Below are 16,566 nucleotides of genomic sequence, written 5' to 3'. Positions count from 1 at the left end.
ATTCCTGGTCTGAATCTTGTTTACATGCATAGACCTGTGGCCTGTCTATGGAGGAAACAGACTTCAGTTGTCTTGATCAAGAGCGTAGGAAATGCTTCCCATGGCCCAGTGCCACGCCCTGGCATTTGCATGTGTTTTACTGCGTGAATTTCGTAGGGCTTTGAATTCCCTACCAAAACAGGGCTCTCATCACACAGCCACCTAGAGGGAAACAGTCATTTTCCAAGAAGGCCCACAGCACAATTAGACAGATAAGCAAGGGATACAGAAACAAAGGCAAAGCGAAGTGACTCACCTGTGGACTATAAGTTACGAATAGGCAAAGGACAGTTGTAGTCAGGAGGGGCCAGTGACACAGCTATGCCGTGACATAGCTCACCCCTTGTCACAGGATCTCAGACACATCCTGGGACAAACAACCTTAATGCCCATAAGGCTTCAAGAGTGGAAGGGCCCTTGTCCTTTGGATAAAAACACCCCTACGAATTCAGACATCCCTGTACCTGGGCTTTATGCCTCACTTGTAGCACGTTGAGAGCTTAACTTGGACTTTACCATTTATATACATCTGGTGCTCTGCACAAAAGTGACTTTATCCCTGGGACAAAGCAGCACTTTGCCTCATGACTGTCAGCACCCGGCGTAAACCATCCCTGCCCAAACGAAGGCCTGAGCCAAGAGGGACTTTATCTTGTGCACAAATACAGATTTAACATTTTTTCCAGCCCTGCTCAGGTCACTAATTAAAAGCCTAGGAAGTGAGCACACATGAAATCATTCCTTCCGTACAGGCAGACAGATGGAGAGAAATTCCAGCCTGTTTCCACTCTTTTGTCTTTGGGGCATTTTTGGAATTTCCTTCAGGAAGTGAGGTTATGACCCAGAGCTTTCCTCCGTGAGTAGGCGCTTGTTTCCCACAGTAAACCTTGCACAGTGATGACATACAGTACAAGAAGGTGAGGTTTATCTTCACACTCCAACTGCATCCTGTATGAGCTCCATGGAACTTAAAAGTAATACTGAGAGGGAATGGCCGCAAGAGAGGAAATGGAAGTCAAGCCTTTGGAAGAAGCAGCACAGCACCTATTCAGCTACGCTGCCACAGTCTTTGCTGGTGGACCCAATGGAGCTGCAGCGGTTACATAGCTGAGGGCACCGTTCTACATTTCATAACCTTCCTTGAAGTTTGCAATAAGCTAAGAATTAAACTTACAAATTATATTAGTGATATTAGTGAATTATTTCACTTATTCTACTGGCAGGCATCTGGTTTTTCTTCCATTTGTACTTCATTAGCTGTTGGAGAAAAATCGCTACTGTAGGGATTCTTTTAATGGCATTTTGATACAGCATGTGGTGATGAAAAATTGTATTCTAGCATTCATTTTGTATTTTACATGATCCTGTAAGTGGCATTATGCATCTTGTGTCCCCACAGAACTGGCTTAATCCCAGGACGTACTGAAATCAAGGAATTCTTTCACTGACTTTATCAACAAGAAACCACACGTGGCAAGAAACTCCCCCAATAGTACAAAAATACTAGTATTCTGATAACAATCTTTAAAAAAAAAATCAGTTTATTAATGTTCAGAAGTCAATAAAGCTATGTGCAAATTGAACAATAAAAGTCAGAAACATTTTAAATACTATTTTTTAAACCAGAAAAAAAAAATCAGTTTAATTGCACTGGAAATTTTACTACAAAGGCAATAAATTTTCTTTACAAAATACCACTTCTAGGAATTGCCGATAACTGTAAATCAGTCAATTGCTCTCAGCTATCCCTGATATACCACTTTTGTTATAGTAATAGTCTAGGTGCATGAAGACTCCTGCATCTTATTAACTTATTTACATTGTACACATTCAACCCCATTAGCACAGGTTAGAAAAATAGAGGAGTAAAAACGATGCTGTAAAACAAATACATTCAATTTAATGACAGGTACTTGTTCCATGAACTGATAAAATACAGACATGTTTGCTGAAATTATAAACATTAATAAAATGTGCCAAAATGTATTGCATTTTGTTATGGAAGTGCATTTATCTATAGTCATTTCACTTCAACTTTCCTTTTATTTTTCTGAAACTCAAGGTTTTCTTTTCAGATTTTCTGACCGATCTTTACCTTTGGAAAGACTGTGAACTTGACACTGAAATGCCCCTTTAGTTTTTAACTCTTCTTGCTTAGGCAAAAATCCTACTGTTGTCAATAGTATCTTATACTAGTAGATTTACCTTCAGTCATCTTAAAGAGAAATGACCTTTAGTTCTACCTTTGCCTTTGTCATGATAATGCAGCTTAATGCTATGGAATAACAAGGCAATCAACATGTGGGCCGAAATGCTCCTCTGAGCTACTCCATAAAATCTGATGCAGTCAATGGAATTGTACAGGTGAAAGTTACTGCAGAGTCTGGCTCATGGTCTTCAAATGCAATATGGACCAACAGCAAAAATTCACAGCTATGATCTTGCTAAATAAAACCCCAACAGCTTTGGACTCTGCAAATTAAACCTTATGACTTAACTACAAACTCTGGAAAGTGATGCCAAATTGTCTAAATTATATTTGTGTCATCTCTTTCCTTGTTATGTACTAAACAAACACTTCTGACCAACTATACCAGAGCCACCACTAAACTCAGTACAGAAAGATCTTTGTGTCAGTGGTTTGCCGCAAGTAAAGGAGAAATAACTTCACATTCTTCTCACAGGGGGAACAAAAAAAAAAAAAAAAAAAAAGATTCATTCTCCCTCTCCCTCCTCCCCCCCTCTCTCTTTCTCTCACACACCAGGCATCATTTCACCAAGGCATCAGTCTTTCAGAGTTACTAAGGAGATTCCAGGATATGAATGCGCCTGACAATCCTGAGCTGCCTCAGTGCAAAGACAAAACATGCTCCAGGGAAAAAGATTTTCAAGCCAGAACAGTCTGTCCCATTTCTTGAACTCCAGCCTCGCAAGTGCACCGTTTGCCTCATTAGAACTAATGCTACTTGCTCACTTAGCCCAACGCTGCTGCCGTGAGCAGGAGGCGTCTCAGCTCCCCAATTTTGGAGGAAGGCTCTGAAATACACCCCCATAGTTACTCCTAAGAAGACGAGGTAACATTGCCCGAAGACATGATTGTTTCAGGACGGTCACCTTCCTCCTTCTGTGGGTGGGATGAGTTGTCAGACTTACTCCGGCTGAACTCCATCCCTCCAATGATGGGCCTCTTGAATTTGGTCCCAGAATCTGCCGGGGGACATTTACAGCAGCACAGAATCTTGATGAAAGCCCTCCGCATCTCTTTGTTTGTCAAGGTGTAGATGATAGGGTTCGTGGCTGAATTGAGCACGGCCAGTACTAAGAAATATTCTGCTTTATAGAGGATTGGGCAGGTCTTCACTTTACACCCCACATCCAGTAAAAGCAGGATGAACAAGGGAGCCCAACAGGCAATGAAGGCGCTCAGGACTATGATCACTGTCTTGAGCAAGGCTAGTGACTTTTCTGAGCTCCTAGTAGCTTTGGTAATGTTTTTCCGAAATGTCAACCTGCGGCTCCTAGTCCTCACCATGGAGTAGATCCTGCAATAGAGGACGACAATAGATAGCAAAAGGCCAGTGAAAACGGTGGTGCAAAAGAGAATATAGTGCTTGTGGTAGAGAGGCAGCACAGTGGAGCAGTTGGACAAGAGGCGGATGCAGTTCCAGCCCATGATCGGGAGTCCCCCGAGTATCATGGAGATAACCCAGCAAGCACTGATCAGCAAGAAGGAGCGGAAGCTGTTGCTGCCATTGTGGAGTTTCATCTTCAACATGGTGATGTATCTCTCAATGGCAATGGCGAGCAAGCTGAACACAGAAGCCGACAAGGCAACAAACATGCTGCCTTCTCTTACAAACCACTGGGAGGGGGTGAGGCTATAGGTTTTGTGTCCAGATAACAGGAGGTTGGCAGTGTAAGCCACACCAGCCAGCAAGTCTGAAAGAGCCAAGTTCCCAATGAAATAGTACATCGGTCTGTGAAACTTCTTGGTTTTCCAGATGGTGAGCAAGACAAAAATGTTCTCTAAGATTATAAAGCAGCAAATGATGATAAAAACCACCGACGTCACTTTTATTCCACTGTCCGCATTCTCATTTAGCTTTCCCGTGTAATTATAATGCTCTTTGATGACATAGTTGACATCAGTGTTGGCGAGGTTGCTGACGACCTTCAGCGGAACAGTAGTGCCAGAACTCATGGTGCCCGGCTGGGCACTGCTTCCCCAGTGGCCACTGGACGGTGACGCCGAGCGCAAACGGGGTCACGCAGCTCCTCGGCCCTGCAGCCTGCCTGGCACTGCTGCACAACCTCAGAAATGGCAGCCCTGAGAACAAGAGGCACAAAGCCCGGAGTTAAAAGAAGGCAGGCGAACAATGTAACAAATAATAAATGGTTTAAGATAATCTGCCAGTTTAATTGCACATCAGAATCACAAGTGTAATCATACAGGAGTCCATTTCATTCAGCTGTTAAAATACATTTAAAAGATAGTTAGGTGTATTCAATAGGTAAAGCTAGTAAGTTCTGCCATGCAGAGCTGAACAGCTAAATTGGAGTCGGCAAGGACTGCTTTACTGGACTTCCAATGCACAAGATCTCAAAGTTCCCCAGCAGTAAGTTCTAGCGTTACTTTTTCTTCAGTAGGAAACTTACCTTGTAATACAACAGCAGAGACTTAGAAAGGGGAAGGGCTTGATTTGACTTAACTGCAAATGTGTGAAAGTCTGCACAGAAATTACTTGTCAGGAGACCTGTATTCTTCTCCACTAATAAAGTCTGAATATGTTTTAGAAGGGGCCAGTTATGCAATTTACTGATGCCATCTCAAACAGTGGTGAATTCACTGATGTATATAAGCAAGAGATCATCTCAAAGCTGTAAACAGGAAAGGGATGCCCTTGCTAAATAAAAGAACGAACATGCTTTACAAAACCCGCAGCAGCAAAAAGTTTAGAAAAATCAAGAAAAATATGTAAATAAGCTAGATAGCAAGCCCATTCTGTGGGTCTGAAACCAAGAATGGCAAAAAATACCTTGCATTTGAATAATTAGATTGCAAGTTTTTGAAATGGGCATGATTAAGGAATGCTGATATAGAGGAAACTCCATTTACATACAAACATTTTCTAGTATAAATGTAAAGAGAATTAAAGACGTGAAATCACACACGGAAAGAACAAGCGGAGTTGTTAAAATTACATCCTAAGTGGGGCAAAGCTGGAGGTGCGAGGCCAAGCGGGCACGGCTCCCCGCTCTGCTCCCGGGCTCCAGCCCGCACCACTCCTGCGCCGCTCCTGTCCCGCACCGGCTCCACCGGGCGCGGCACCAAGCCGGGCGCGGCGAGTCCCGGACGGCCACCTCGCCTCTTTAGTTTCGGGAGCTCCGGGGGGGACGCGCCGAGAAGCGAGCCGCGGCGCCGGTACTTCGCGGCGGCACCAGGCTCCGCAGGGGCGGCCCCGCGGTGCGGTGCGCGGCCGCGGCTCCCCGAGACTTACCTCGCTCAAGCGCGGCGCGGAGCCCGCATCAGCCCTGCGCATCTTGCGTGCCTGCGGAGCGACTCCAGCTGCCGGGCGGGGGGCTCGGTGATTTTAATGTTTCTGCAGCTGCTGCTCTCCCCACCCCGTTTCCGACTACTCCTAACTCCTCCCTACTTGCGGGCTCGTGGAAGGGACCTGCACGCTCAGCCAGACAGTTCGCAGCCGCCCCGCCGGCGACCGGGGCATCCTCCCGTCGCCGCCCCGCCCGGCCGTTCCCTCCCTCCAGGCCCTGCCCGCCGCGAAGGGAGCAGCCGCGGGCGCTGCTGTGCTGGGGCTTTTATAGACCCCCACGGGCCTGGGGAAGAAAGAGGGGCCGAAGCGGAAAGCCCAGGGAGGCGTGAGGCGGGGAGCTGCCCCGGCCGCGCTCCAGCCGCCCCTGCCCTGGCCGCCGCCTCCTCCTGCTGCCGGCCCCGCGGGAAGGCGGCCCTCGCCTCCCCTCAGGGAAGGAGGCAGCTCCGCCTGGGGCCGCCCGGGGAAGTACGTGTCAGCGGGACCCGGCCGGGCGCGACCCCGGCCTCTGCGCCTTCGGGCGTGCCGGTGGACATCTTCCTCCCCCATCTTTTTCCCCCTTCTGAGTAGGCACAGGAGGGATAAGGCCAAAGGAAGCATCCTGTGTGCCACCTCAGTCCTTGCTCTTGGGGGACATTATAGGTAATGTTTAAGGAAATACCTGGAAGAGGCTCTTCCCTTTTTCCCAGTTTGCCAAGCTGGGGGCATGCAGAGGTGTGGTTTTGTCCTGGCAGGCCCAGTGGCTGCAGGGTGTCACCCACGCTTGTGGCACTGGTAACTCTCCAGCGGCTCCTCAGGAGCATGCACCAGCCCGACAGGGCAAGGCTGGGTGCCAGCCAGCACCCCACGAAGGGAGAAGTCAGCACTGGCCCGAGGCCAAGGGGAAAGTTGCTTTACACCACTGTCAAACATGACCCTGTGTTGGTGTTTCCATGTGCAAAAAGCATCAATGTTCAGAGGATGATGTAACATACCTAGATGTTTGAAAAAACAGAAGTTTTAAATTCATTTTCTTAAAACAAAATTGTCAATGACAACTACTTATAGTGGTAACAGTGCTATTACAGAGAGACTAAGAAGTGAGTTCAGGTTTTATAATTCCTTCTCTCTTCAAACTTTTAAAAGCAAAACCACCTCAGTGTACATGAAATGCTAACTGTCGGTAACCTACTGTTGCGCTTACTGCAGAAATTTTCCTCTTCCTTCCTTGCTCTGTTCTCTAACTCCACTTCAAATTGAAATGCAAAAGAGTATCACAATAGACCAGAACTCAATATATTACACCTTTTAGTTCATAGCATCGCGCCAGTCAAGTAGCAGTTGTTAATGGGGAAGCAGCTTTCCTCTGAAAGGTGTAAGAGTAACACTACCCTCAGGATGAGTCCCTCTCATTTATGCTAATAGTCACGCTTCAATTGCTCCACGCCTCTCCCAGAATGACTCAGATAAATTACACTGGCAAACAGACATTTACTCTTCCACCACAAAGCTAGAAACTTGAAAAGATGTTTAGCCTCCTGAGAGCCTGAAGAAAAATACAGCTGTTAAATTACAACTGTCAGAAAATGCATGTAAGATAAATCATGCTTGAGGCTGACATACGCATCCCCTGCAACTGCCTGACATACCCCAGATATTTCAAGCTTTCACCCTTATTTAGCTAATTTATAGAAAACACTAAATAAAAGTGCATTCATTAGGTATTTTCCTCTAGGAAATAATTCTCAATTTTAAGCAAGAGGAACATATTAAAGGACTATAATTAAAGGATAGAATGACAGGGTTTCAGTAGTCAGATGTACAGGCTTTCATGTCTAGGTTAACCGAGAGGGCTCCAACTCAGAGATGCAACATCCAAGAATTATTTGTCAGAGGCTGTGTAAAATACCTGGGCAATTTCAGTTCCACTCCAAACACTTGGGTATTTGTATCACAAAAAGCATCATTAAAATTAGATGACCACACACATTTATATCCCTCTCGACATCACAGCAGAGAGGAAACTGAAATACAGCTTCATTCTTCTCAGGCAGACGAAGCCAGATCAGCTGGATTTGCACTGAAGGCTGTCTAAAACCTGAGATGACAGGTTAACACGGCTCAACTGCACAGATTGTACCCTGCTTACAAGAGCTGAAACACAAACAGAGGTAAATTCAGGTTGGTCCAGCCAAGGCTACCAGAAGTACACTGGTAGGCGTTTAGTGATTTATGCCAGGGTTATGCTCCATCCCTACCAACAGAATGAGAACTTTTCTCAGTGCCTCGCCAACCACAAGGTCCCGTGCTAAGGAAGCTTGTACTTCTATGAAATACAACACAGAAATCCAGGGTATATATAGCTCCTCTCAGAACTTGACTGAATCACCGACAGTCAGAACAAGGAGAAAAGCCAACACGGTGTTATTCATGCACCATTTCTGAAACAACCAGAACGCAGGCCTCAGTCAAATGGGGGGGGGGGGTGCGCGAGGGCTGTGCACATCATGACACCAAACATACATAACAGCAGCTTAACCTGCGTAAACTGGTTACAAAAAAGTTTCTGCAACATGTCCACAAGCATAAATAGGCAGACACTTTTGTTCACAGGGAGCCTGAATACATATATGCTCTCAGATACTCGAGTTTTTAGGATGAGCAGAAATTCATGTTTTAGGGTCTGGCACAAAAAAAAAAAAAAAAATTTGACCGCCTGTGACAATCACAGGTCTTGAACTTCCTATCGGAACTCAATGTGGTGGGGATTTCAGAAACCTGGCTAGTCACAGGGCAATTTTCTTGCAGGAAAATGCTTTGAGATCTTGTCAGAAAAGAAGTTGGAAGCTGGGGTATTCCCAAAGCCTATGTACTAATAGATGGGTGGCCTCTGACGCCACCAGAAGACAGTACTGTTCTGGACAACTCACAATTGCACCAAAGCAGTGTGTGAACGTTACTCATCTTGAAAAGATACAGAAAATCCCCGCAAGACAGATTAGCAAAGGATTTTTCTCCAACACATTACTCTTCTGCATCTTCAAAAATCTTTATATAAGCAAAAAGTACTTTTATTCATCCTGACTCAACTTTGGCCACAAACCAGAGCCATTCCTCCCTGATGTGCTAGGTCAACACAGGTGATCCTTGAAACAGCTTTGCTCACAAAAAAAGTACCAAGAGTAACTAATACTTTTCAAAATCTATAAAGAAAAAAAACCCAAAGCAACCCCAAACCAAACAAGCTAATTTGTTCAAATGGGTTAAAATAACACCTTAAATGAAGCACATGCAGGCAAAAGAAACTTAATTGTAATATTGTGAGATAGCTCAGCCCATACTGGGAGAATATGCCAGAAAGTTCCGAGAAAGCAGAGAAAATGCTGAAAGTAAGCATTTCTGTATCTGTACAAAAGCACTGAAGAAAAGAGTAAACCAAATGATTTTATTAATTTGTTAACCTAACAGTAAATACAAGCCATTGATAGTGATTCTTGATTGATATTTATTAGGTACTAAGTACCCAAGATAACCATTTAGATCTCTTGTTCAGTTTAAAACCAATTAATGTTTTACTTGCACCATTTTTGTAGTATAGAACAACCTGGTTTTAAATTATCCTTTCCACAGTGGATAGGTTAGATGAATTAGTTTTCTGTTGATATTCATAGCATTCAAAAATTCCATATCTTCTTCCCTCAGATTAAAATAAAAAACCTGGTTTGGAGACAGAAAAAAAAAAAGCAATGAGAACATTGCAAAGACTAGAGCACGCATTTGTTTAGTATTAGCATTCTATAATTTAGGTCATCTGTTTTTATTTTAAGTTCTTGATATTGATAATATTAAATGGCCTTTTTTGTTTTAAAGGGCTATTGTAAAAAGTTAGCTATATTAATTTTTGTGAGAACTTACACTTTATTATTAGATCACTAAGCTGACCATAATATTAGGAAAAACTAAAGTCCAAGCGGAAAGAATTGAAGTAGTTGAGAAAGTGACATGCAATAGTTTTACTTGAATTCATTGCACCCAAACCCATAACACTTTAATACATCTAATCACGATGTATGGTTTGTTTCATATGTATTAAAATATAGCCGAAGTTCTACACTTATGAAACTGGATAATGCGGCATTAGAAAAGTTTTTGAAGGTTTATTTTTTATTCCCGTGATACATATCAGTCAACTGAAGTCCTACTGTACATTTTCTTCTAGGGTAAAATAAAGACATTAATGGACATGATAGCTGAACTTAACGTGCTATTCTCAAGAAATAGTAATCTCAGATGAAAAATCCACAGTTATTTGGCAGATTACAGACATTATTTATCTGTAATACTGGGAGAGAAGCACTAAAATAACCATTTCCTGGAAAACAAAACCACCTGTGATAATTTTTCAGATCAAAGGTATTTATATCTGGTTTATAAGGGATTCATTATAATCATGCAAAAAACTCACAAACCACGTGATATAAAATAGCTGGTTAATATAAAGAGTCCATTACATATATTTTTTCCACCATCAGGGAAGTGAATTTACACCACAGTATATATATGACCTTGATAGCTATGCTTCAGATTAATCTTTCACCACCTTTATATCGCACCAAAAGCACGTAATTTACTCTAAATTCATCTTGGCAACATTATACTTATGGATATTCAATGCAGAATGAAAGAATGAATTCATAGACAAAAGAAAACCAAACCAGAACAAAACAACCCAACAATCTCTGCTCTCTTCATTACCATGAAACTGAAAGTAATCGTACACCCCCCAACATCCCCCCAAATTTCACAGCCAAGTTATGAACTTAGCACTAGTTCATTATACTGGAATTTTAAAGCCTCATCTAGAAAGTCCTGGAAATCTATTTTGCTGGAGAAAATAACATAGCAATCATTAATAAGATGGTAATGCTGCTAACATACTCTTGAATTTCCTATTAGTAGTTCAGCTACAGAGTGGTTCTCAAAGGGCACTGGCCAGCAAAGCCACTATTAAACATTCCTCTTGGGCACAGCAATCGAGATTAGTACAATGGATCTGTGCAAAGTTGCTTAGAGAAGCACATCCCATAATGTCGACTATGCCTACAATGGTTCAATGGCTTACACAGTGATATGGCTTAGAGAGTGATAGGTCTTACGTCACTGGGAATAAGTATCAGCATAATTGATTTAAATTAATTTTTGGCTTTGTGCTCCTTTTATTTTTTTTTTCTTTTCAATGGGTAGTAGCAAGTTTTGGAGGTAGTACTCATGCTCTGGTCCCTTAGAAGTCATTGCTATTCTGTAATGTCCTGGCACTTTTAATTAGTCCTAGGTGATGCTGCAGATGGATAAGCAGCCATTCATAAAGACAAATAGTAAGGCTGCATCACTACAAGATACACTACAAGGCAGTGCAAAATGTTGATATTTTCTTTCAGAAGCACAGACATCTTAATGGAGGCTGCAAAAAGTGCCAAAAGATTAAGTACAGAAAAAGACTCCCAGCACAGCGACATGAAAAATTGCCAGAACGTTGGCTTATCTGTTATTTTTCCCCAATGCACTACAGTCAGAGATAAGCTTCAAAGCTTTGGAAGGGGTGTGGCACTGTGGAAAGAGTTAACTGCTTGGATTCAATTAGTGTCAGCAAGAGCTACTCCACCTTTGTCCCCATTTTCAAAAACATGGGGTTAACGTCAGCTTTCTCATCAGAAAAGTTCAGCACTGCTGAACTAAAAAAAGAATCTGCTGTTAACCACAGTGAAAAAAAAATTATGCAGTCTGCTTGGCTTAGTGCATTTGTGAACTTACTAGCGTTACAGTTGCTTTATTACACATGCTAGTCACAAAAATGTATTGTAAGTTATGCTGGGGGTCAGGTGTGGTAGAAACACTTCTGCAGCCTGATTGAAAAAAAAAATTTCCAGAAGTATGCACTTCACAAAACCATTCCCGTTATTTTCCAATGAAACATCCTTAGGTGCCTTCGTGTCCAGTAATATAAAAGATGAAATTCAGAAACAGGCAAGAAAAAGGAGAGACGGAGCCAGAGTCAGACAGGAAGCTACTTGGCTGCACAAAAAAAGGCCTCACCCTTGCCACTGACTTTCAGATTATTTTTTTCCTTTCCTTATTTGTTTCCAGAGAGTTCCCTTCCATTAAGAGCCACAGTGCTCCTGTAAAGGCAGCTGATTGCACTTCAGTGGATAACACTGATAAATTGTATCTTATTTTAAATAATGGTTTATCTCAACTAGAAAGGAGTGCCCCAATCAGTCACTACCATAAATGACCCACATAACATGGAGGAAAAAGTGCCTTCAATTTTCAGGTGTATTCCCTGTTCCTGTTGGCAAGATGATGGGTTACACTGGTAAAATGGATGCATTGCTGTATCTTAACAAAGGTCATTGTAGAAAGCGGAAAGTTTTCTCTCTAGAGAAAGTTTGTCTTACAGAAATATAGACAAGAGGAGGAATTTCAGCCCTGGGGAAGAATACGCATATTATTCCAAGAACTCACTTGAGGGATGAATTCTGAGTTTAAAAAACCAAACCAAAACCAAACAACAAACAAACAACCCCCACAGAAAAAAACCTTAAAAAATGAGCACCTCCAGGCTAACTGACCAAAGATGAAATAAAACATGGAGTTAAACTTCCTGATTTTGTATGTTCAGCACTTTTATATCCTTTTGGTCTTCCAGGTTCTGCATCTATCACAGTACACCACTCCTCACTGCTACCCCTAAATCTCACTACTGTTCACTTTTCAATTTCTTATTAGTTGTCATCTTTCTTTATACTGTGATCAAAGTTGTCGGTACTTTAGAAATGTTCATTTAGATGAGGTGATGTGGACTTACTCTTCAGCAACCTTTGCTTAAAAAAAAAAAACTATCTACATCTGTAATGTCAATTTAGTTGCAGAGAGGAGCATAAAATATGAATCCACTGAGTACATCTTTCCCTCTGCAACCTGATCAAAAGTAAATGAGGATTTGCTCAATGATTCTAAATTAACTAGCATAGTATAAAACTTGTGAATGCCATATTCAAAGGAAGAGGCTCCAGTGATACATGCCAACCACAGAGGCAATAACAGGGTTCCTGCCTCTTGGGGCAATTACAGCTTCTGGCAGGAAACAATGGCTATTAGTGATGGCACAATGTGCAAAACTGCACACCACACCTGGGAGAAAAATAGCAAGGCTCAGCTGAGTCCTGGAACTTAAAAAGCTTATATTGCCTCACTCAGCTTTGTACATAGTGAAAATTAAACTCTTATGTAGTTCTAAAGCCCTACCTGGTAGCAAAGGAATCACTAGGAAAGATTACAAAACAATCCAACAACAACAAAAGCCAAACCTAAAAAAACCCAAACCCCAACCAAAAACCACCACAGAAAAAAGTCCTGAATCAACAATAATGAAGTCTGAAGGTAGTTAGGAAAGTATCAGATTAAAAATGTAACTTGCCACAACTGCTCCTTAAGAAGAATGGTTTTTTAGTTATACTATTTCTATCTGATTATTCCTTTCATTACTTATTATACTGCTTGGATACCATGATCTAGATCACAGAAAATGGTGGCTTGGCTTCCTAGCAAAAGCATATGCAGACATAAAAACCATTGTAAAATCTCTGACAGAGGGAACAATGAAATATATCAATGAATTAGGAAGGCATCCTCACTGTAGTCTGAAGTCATCTATGTTAGGGATTAGCAATAAAATCTGGTTTAGTTCTGTTTAGCTCAGAACAGGAAGGTAATCAGTCAGAAATAAGCACAGAACACCCCCTCCCCCGCCCCCCCCCAAGCTGTTCTGACCAACATGGGACTTCTAGCCATGTAACTGGTCCTAACTGCTACTGTTCTGCTAATACTGAAGCTAGAATTTGCTAGCACACATAGATTTAGTTCACTTTGTATGCATAATTTGTGTTGGAAATAGTATGTTGATCTGATCCGTTTCTGAGAAAGTCTTCACTGCTAAAAAGCCACAGAGGCACACAATTCACTTCTAGTCCTTGTTTTATGACTTCAGATACACTGTGAAGCAAGGAGTCCCTCAACAGGAGAGTAAGAGGTATTTTTCATATTGCTAAGGTATTGTTCTACAAAGTGACTTTTCAAAAGCAGGATTAGCTGATGACCACTGGTAGAAAGGTTTATTTCTGGACAATCTTTCCAATTTTGACTTAGTCATTGCCATAATTTTCTGCAAAAGCTAAAAAAAAAAAAAAAAAAAAAAAAAAAAAAGAAGCCTAGAAATTACCTTAATTTTATAAATAAGCCTTACTTTTTAGAACTATTGAACCCTTCATCACAACAGTTAAGCCAGGTGCGTAGCTGTTCTTAGACACCTGAAGTGGCATTCCCAGATACTGAAGCACCCCAAACTGCAGGTCACACTTGAAATTCTAGAAAATACCTTTATTGTGGATCTGTCTTGGAACAGTACATTGTACAAGTATTAGTAAGCACAGCAATACAATATGTTGTATTTTTAAATAATAAATAAAACATTAATGAGTCCAGAGGCAAATCTAGACAAATTTTTTGTGGAAATGTTTACCAGGAAAAACCAGCCAATTATTCTGAGGTCCTGTTATCAAAAAGCTAAGTTTGTCTGTATTTTAGCCAGGCTGTATAGAAGCTCTACTTTGAGGACAAACAAGGCAGGCTAGAATGTATGATTGCTGTAAGTCACTTTCTGATAAAAAACTAAGGAGCTTTGTTTCACGATATGACTAAAGCAGAACAGCACTGGGAAAACTGCTTCAGGAAGTACACACACAATATAAATCATAGTCAGATTTTCCATACCTTTCTAGACACAGGAACTCCTAAAATATCACACCAATGGGACTAGAAGTTGAATACTCAGCCGATAAAAGACTCTGCAGACATATTTCTCAAAACAGACCTGTAAACTACATATATCTACATCTATCCATATACATACATATTTTCTAAGAAAGTCTGAAGAACAGTATAGTCTCTTAATGAGATTTCCTGGACAAATCCAAAATGAAAGCTAAACTAATTCTCACTAAAAGCTACACAAAACTCACCAGAATTGCCACTAAGAGAAAAAGATGAGTAATAACGAAGATGCCTCTTCAGGTCTTAGAGCTCACTGCTGAACTCTTAGCCATGCAGATAGTTTATTTGTACATGGACTTCTCTGGAAAGATTTCTACTTTGTTATACCTACAGGCTAGTAAATCATATGCATAGAACTCTCTGGGTCAATGCCATTATTATGCAATAATATGCATAAAACTTTTTTGGGTAATGCTCAGATATTGCTTGTTAAAGTGAGATTATATTTTTAATGGAGATTTTCTTCACACATTATATCCCTCTAAAAGTACTTGAAAAATTATTTCACACTTAACACCTGTGTAGGTGGCATTTTAAAAGAAGACATATCTCTCTGTACTCTTTGATTAAATGGCCTGATGCATGATGCAGGGTCAGCAGCATAAATAGGAGGCTTTGCGCAACGAACTACGGATCAGGATTTGAGACAGAAATGTAAGCTCTCTGTACAAAAGTGCTACCCTCAAAAATATCTTTTATCTGTTATCAATGTCAAGGATTTCAAATCAGTTAATAGCAGACATTAATTTTACAATTATATTCTAATTGTAACCTTCCCTAAATTTAGATTACATGGTGTGACTCACTGATGACTGACAGACAAAGGAAAAAGCTCAAACCTTCATTCACACAATAAGGCTTGGGTCCCAGGACACATGTCGCCCATCATGCATTCCATTCAGAATTTCAGTATCATCTTCTGCTATTGTAAAATCAAAGACCTATGGGAATGCATATATAGTTAACATCACAGAGAGAATCAAGAGTGTTTCTCTTCTTTAAACTGACCAAGATTCATTTAAATGTGAGGCAGAATTTTTCTATATTTTTCCTTCTGGAAATTCTTCTTATATTTTGATATATACCAATATTCTATTAAGCTGACAGGTTTCTCTGGGTCCTTTGCTCCTTTTGTGATTCTTTTTTATTTGCAGACTCTGTTAAGACGGTTGTGTAGCACTCTGGCCTCAGGTAAGGGTCCAAGACAACGGTAGTATCAAAGCTTGTTTTGACAGCACTCTGGTCACTGCCAGAGGTATGTGAATACCCTGACTGCAATCCCTCTGGAAACCTGAGCTTAGTATTTCACTTTTATCCCAATGTTTGGTTTACAGTCTTACAGTTCTTTTCCTTGGAACTTATGCCAAAGAGAATTATCAGAAGGTATCAGGACATTTACAAGGCTAGCAAACCAAAGGCTATTATCTATCTTTTCTATGTGTACTTAAGACAAAACACTCATGGATCAGCTAACACAGAAATAGCTAATACAGTGCTATAGTGCCTCAGTACTAACTCAACCTTGAAAACAGCCACCTGTCTTCACGCATAGGTTCTTACAGTAGCCACTGACTTCTCCTGTGGTGAGACCCGCACCATGAATGATGGTGTTAGTGTGTTCCTAGCAGGTGTCTTATTCAGACATTATCACTTCAGAACTGAAGTTGCTTTAAGTTGGTCTGTTGTCTTTGTCAGAGCTCCTCCATACTTCATGAAAAGATCCTGTGGAGCCTGAACTGCTGCCAAATGAGGTCTTCTCATCCTGCATGATCCAGCAATCACTGTCTGCTGGAATGACCCTTGTAGTCAAATCTCAGTGCTCAAGCTTTTTAAACCTAAACCAAGGACCCGTCACGGAACTAGAAATACTATGTATTATATACTGAGGACTTAATAAGGTCCATGCTTTCACCAATTTCACTAGAGGTGGTAGAGACTAAGGCCAACACACAAGCATGGGGGAAAGAAAAAAAGAAAAGGGAGATGTGATAAACAACATCCGGTAACTGTGCCAGTTCTCCCTTCCTCCTCTCCATTCTAAGTGTTTTAAGTTTTGCTGCAATGCATTCCCTCAGTTGTGTGAAATGAATCGGTGAGACCATAGAGTAAA

At 41.4% G+C, this 16,566-nt stretch overlaps 2 protein-coding genes across 4 annotated transcripts in view; both read right to left on the bottom strand.

Moving 5' to 3' along the window:
* Nucleotides 1-1,562: 1,562 nt before the first annotated feature.
* S1PR1 (sphingosine-1-phosphate receptor 1) lies at nucleotides 1,563-6,211 on the bottom strand. The gene is made up of 2 exons (XM_075760067.1): nucleotides 5,538-6,211; nucleotides 1,563-4,366 (listed from the first exon to the last, which is right to left on the bottom strand). Exon 2 carries the CDS (start codon nucleotides 4,238-4,240, stop codon nucleotides 3,101-3,103), a length of 1,140 nt encoding a protein of 379 aa, XP_075616182.1. The 5' UTR covers nucleotides 4,241-4,366; nucleotides 5,538-6,211; the 3' UTR covers nucleotides 1,563-3,100.
* A 2,781-nt stretch (nucleotides 6,212-8,992) lies between these two features.
* The window catches only part of LOC104635872 (putative oxidoreductase ZK1290.5), a 47,707-nt gene continuing 40,133 nt past the window's right edge, over nucleotides 8,993-16,566 (bottom strand). For all 3 annotated transcript variants that reach the window (XM_075760068.1, XM_075760069.1, XM_075760070.1), the window contains 2 exons: nucleotides 15,296-15,397; nucleotides 8,993-9,284 (listed from right to left, as the gene is read on the bottom strand). In XM_075760068.1, the coding sequence (XP_075616183.1) occupies nucleotides 15,302-15,397 (96 nt within the window). In that variant the 3' untranslated portion in view covers nucleotides 8,993-9,284; nucleotides 15,296-15,301. The remainder of the gene's footprint in view (nucleotides 9,285-15,295; nucleotides 15,398-16,566) is intronic.

Source organism: Balearica regulorum, chromosome 8 (genome assembly GCF_011004875.1).
Source record: "Balearica regulorum gibbericeps isolate bBalReg1 chromosome 8, bBalReg1.pri, whole genome shotgun sequence".
Lineage (NCBI taxonomy): Eukaryota > Metazoa > Chordata > Aves > Gruiformes > Gruidae > Balearica > Balearica regulorum.
The sequence above is the reverse complement of the archived record's forward strand: the minus strand, read 5'-3'. Positions and strand labels throughout refer to the sequence as shown.

Excerpts from the sequence above, each read along its gene's own strand:
- S1PR1 (XM_075760067.1), bottom strand. The coding sequence starts at position 4,240 with ATGAGTTCTGGCACTACTGTTCCGCTGAAGGTCGTCAGCAACCTCGCC.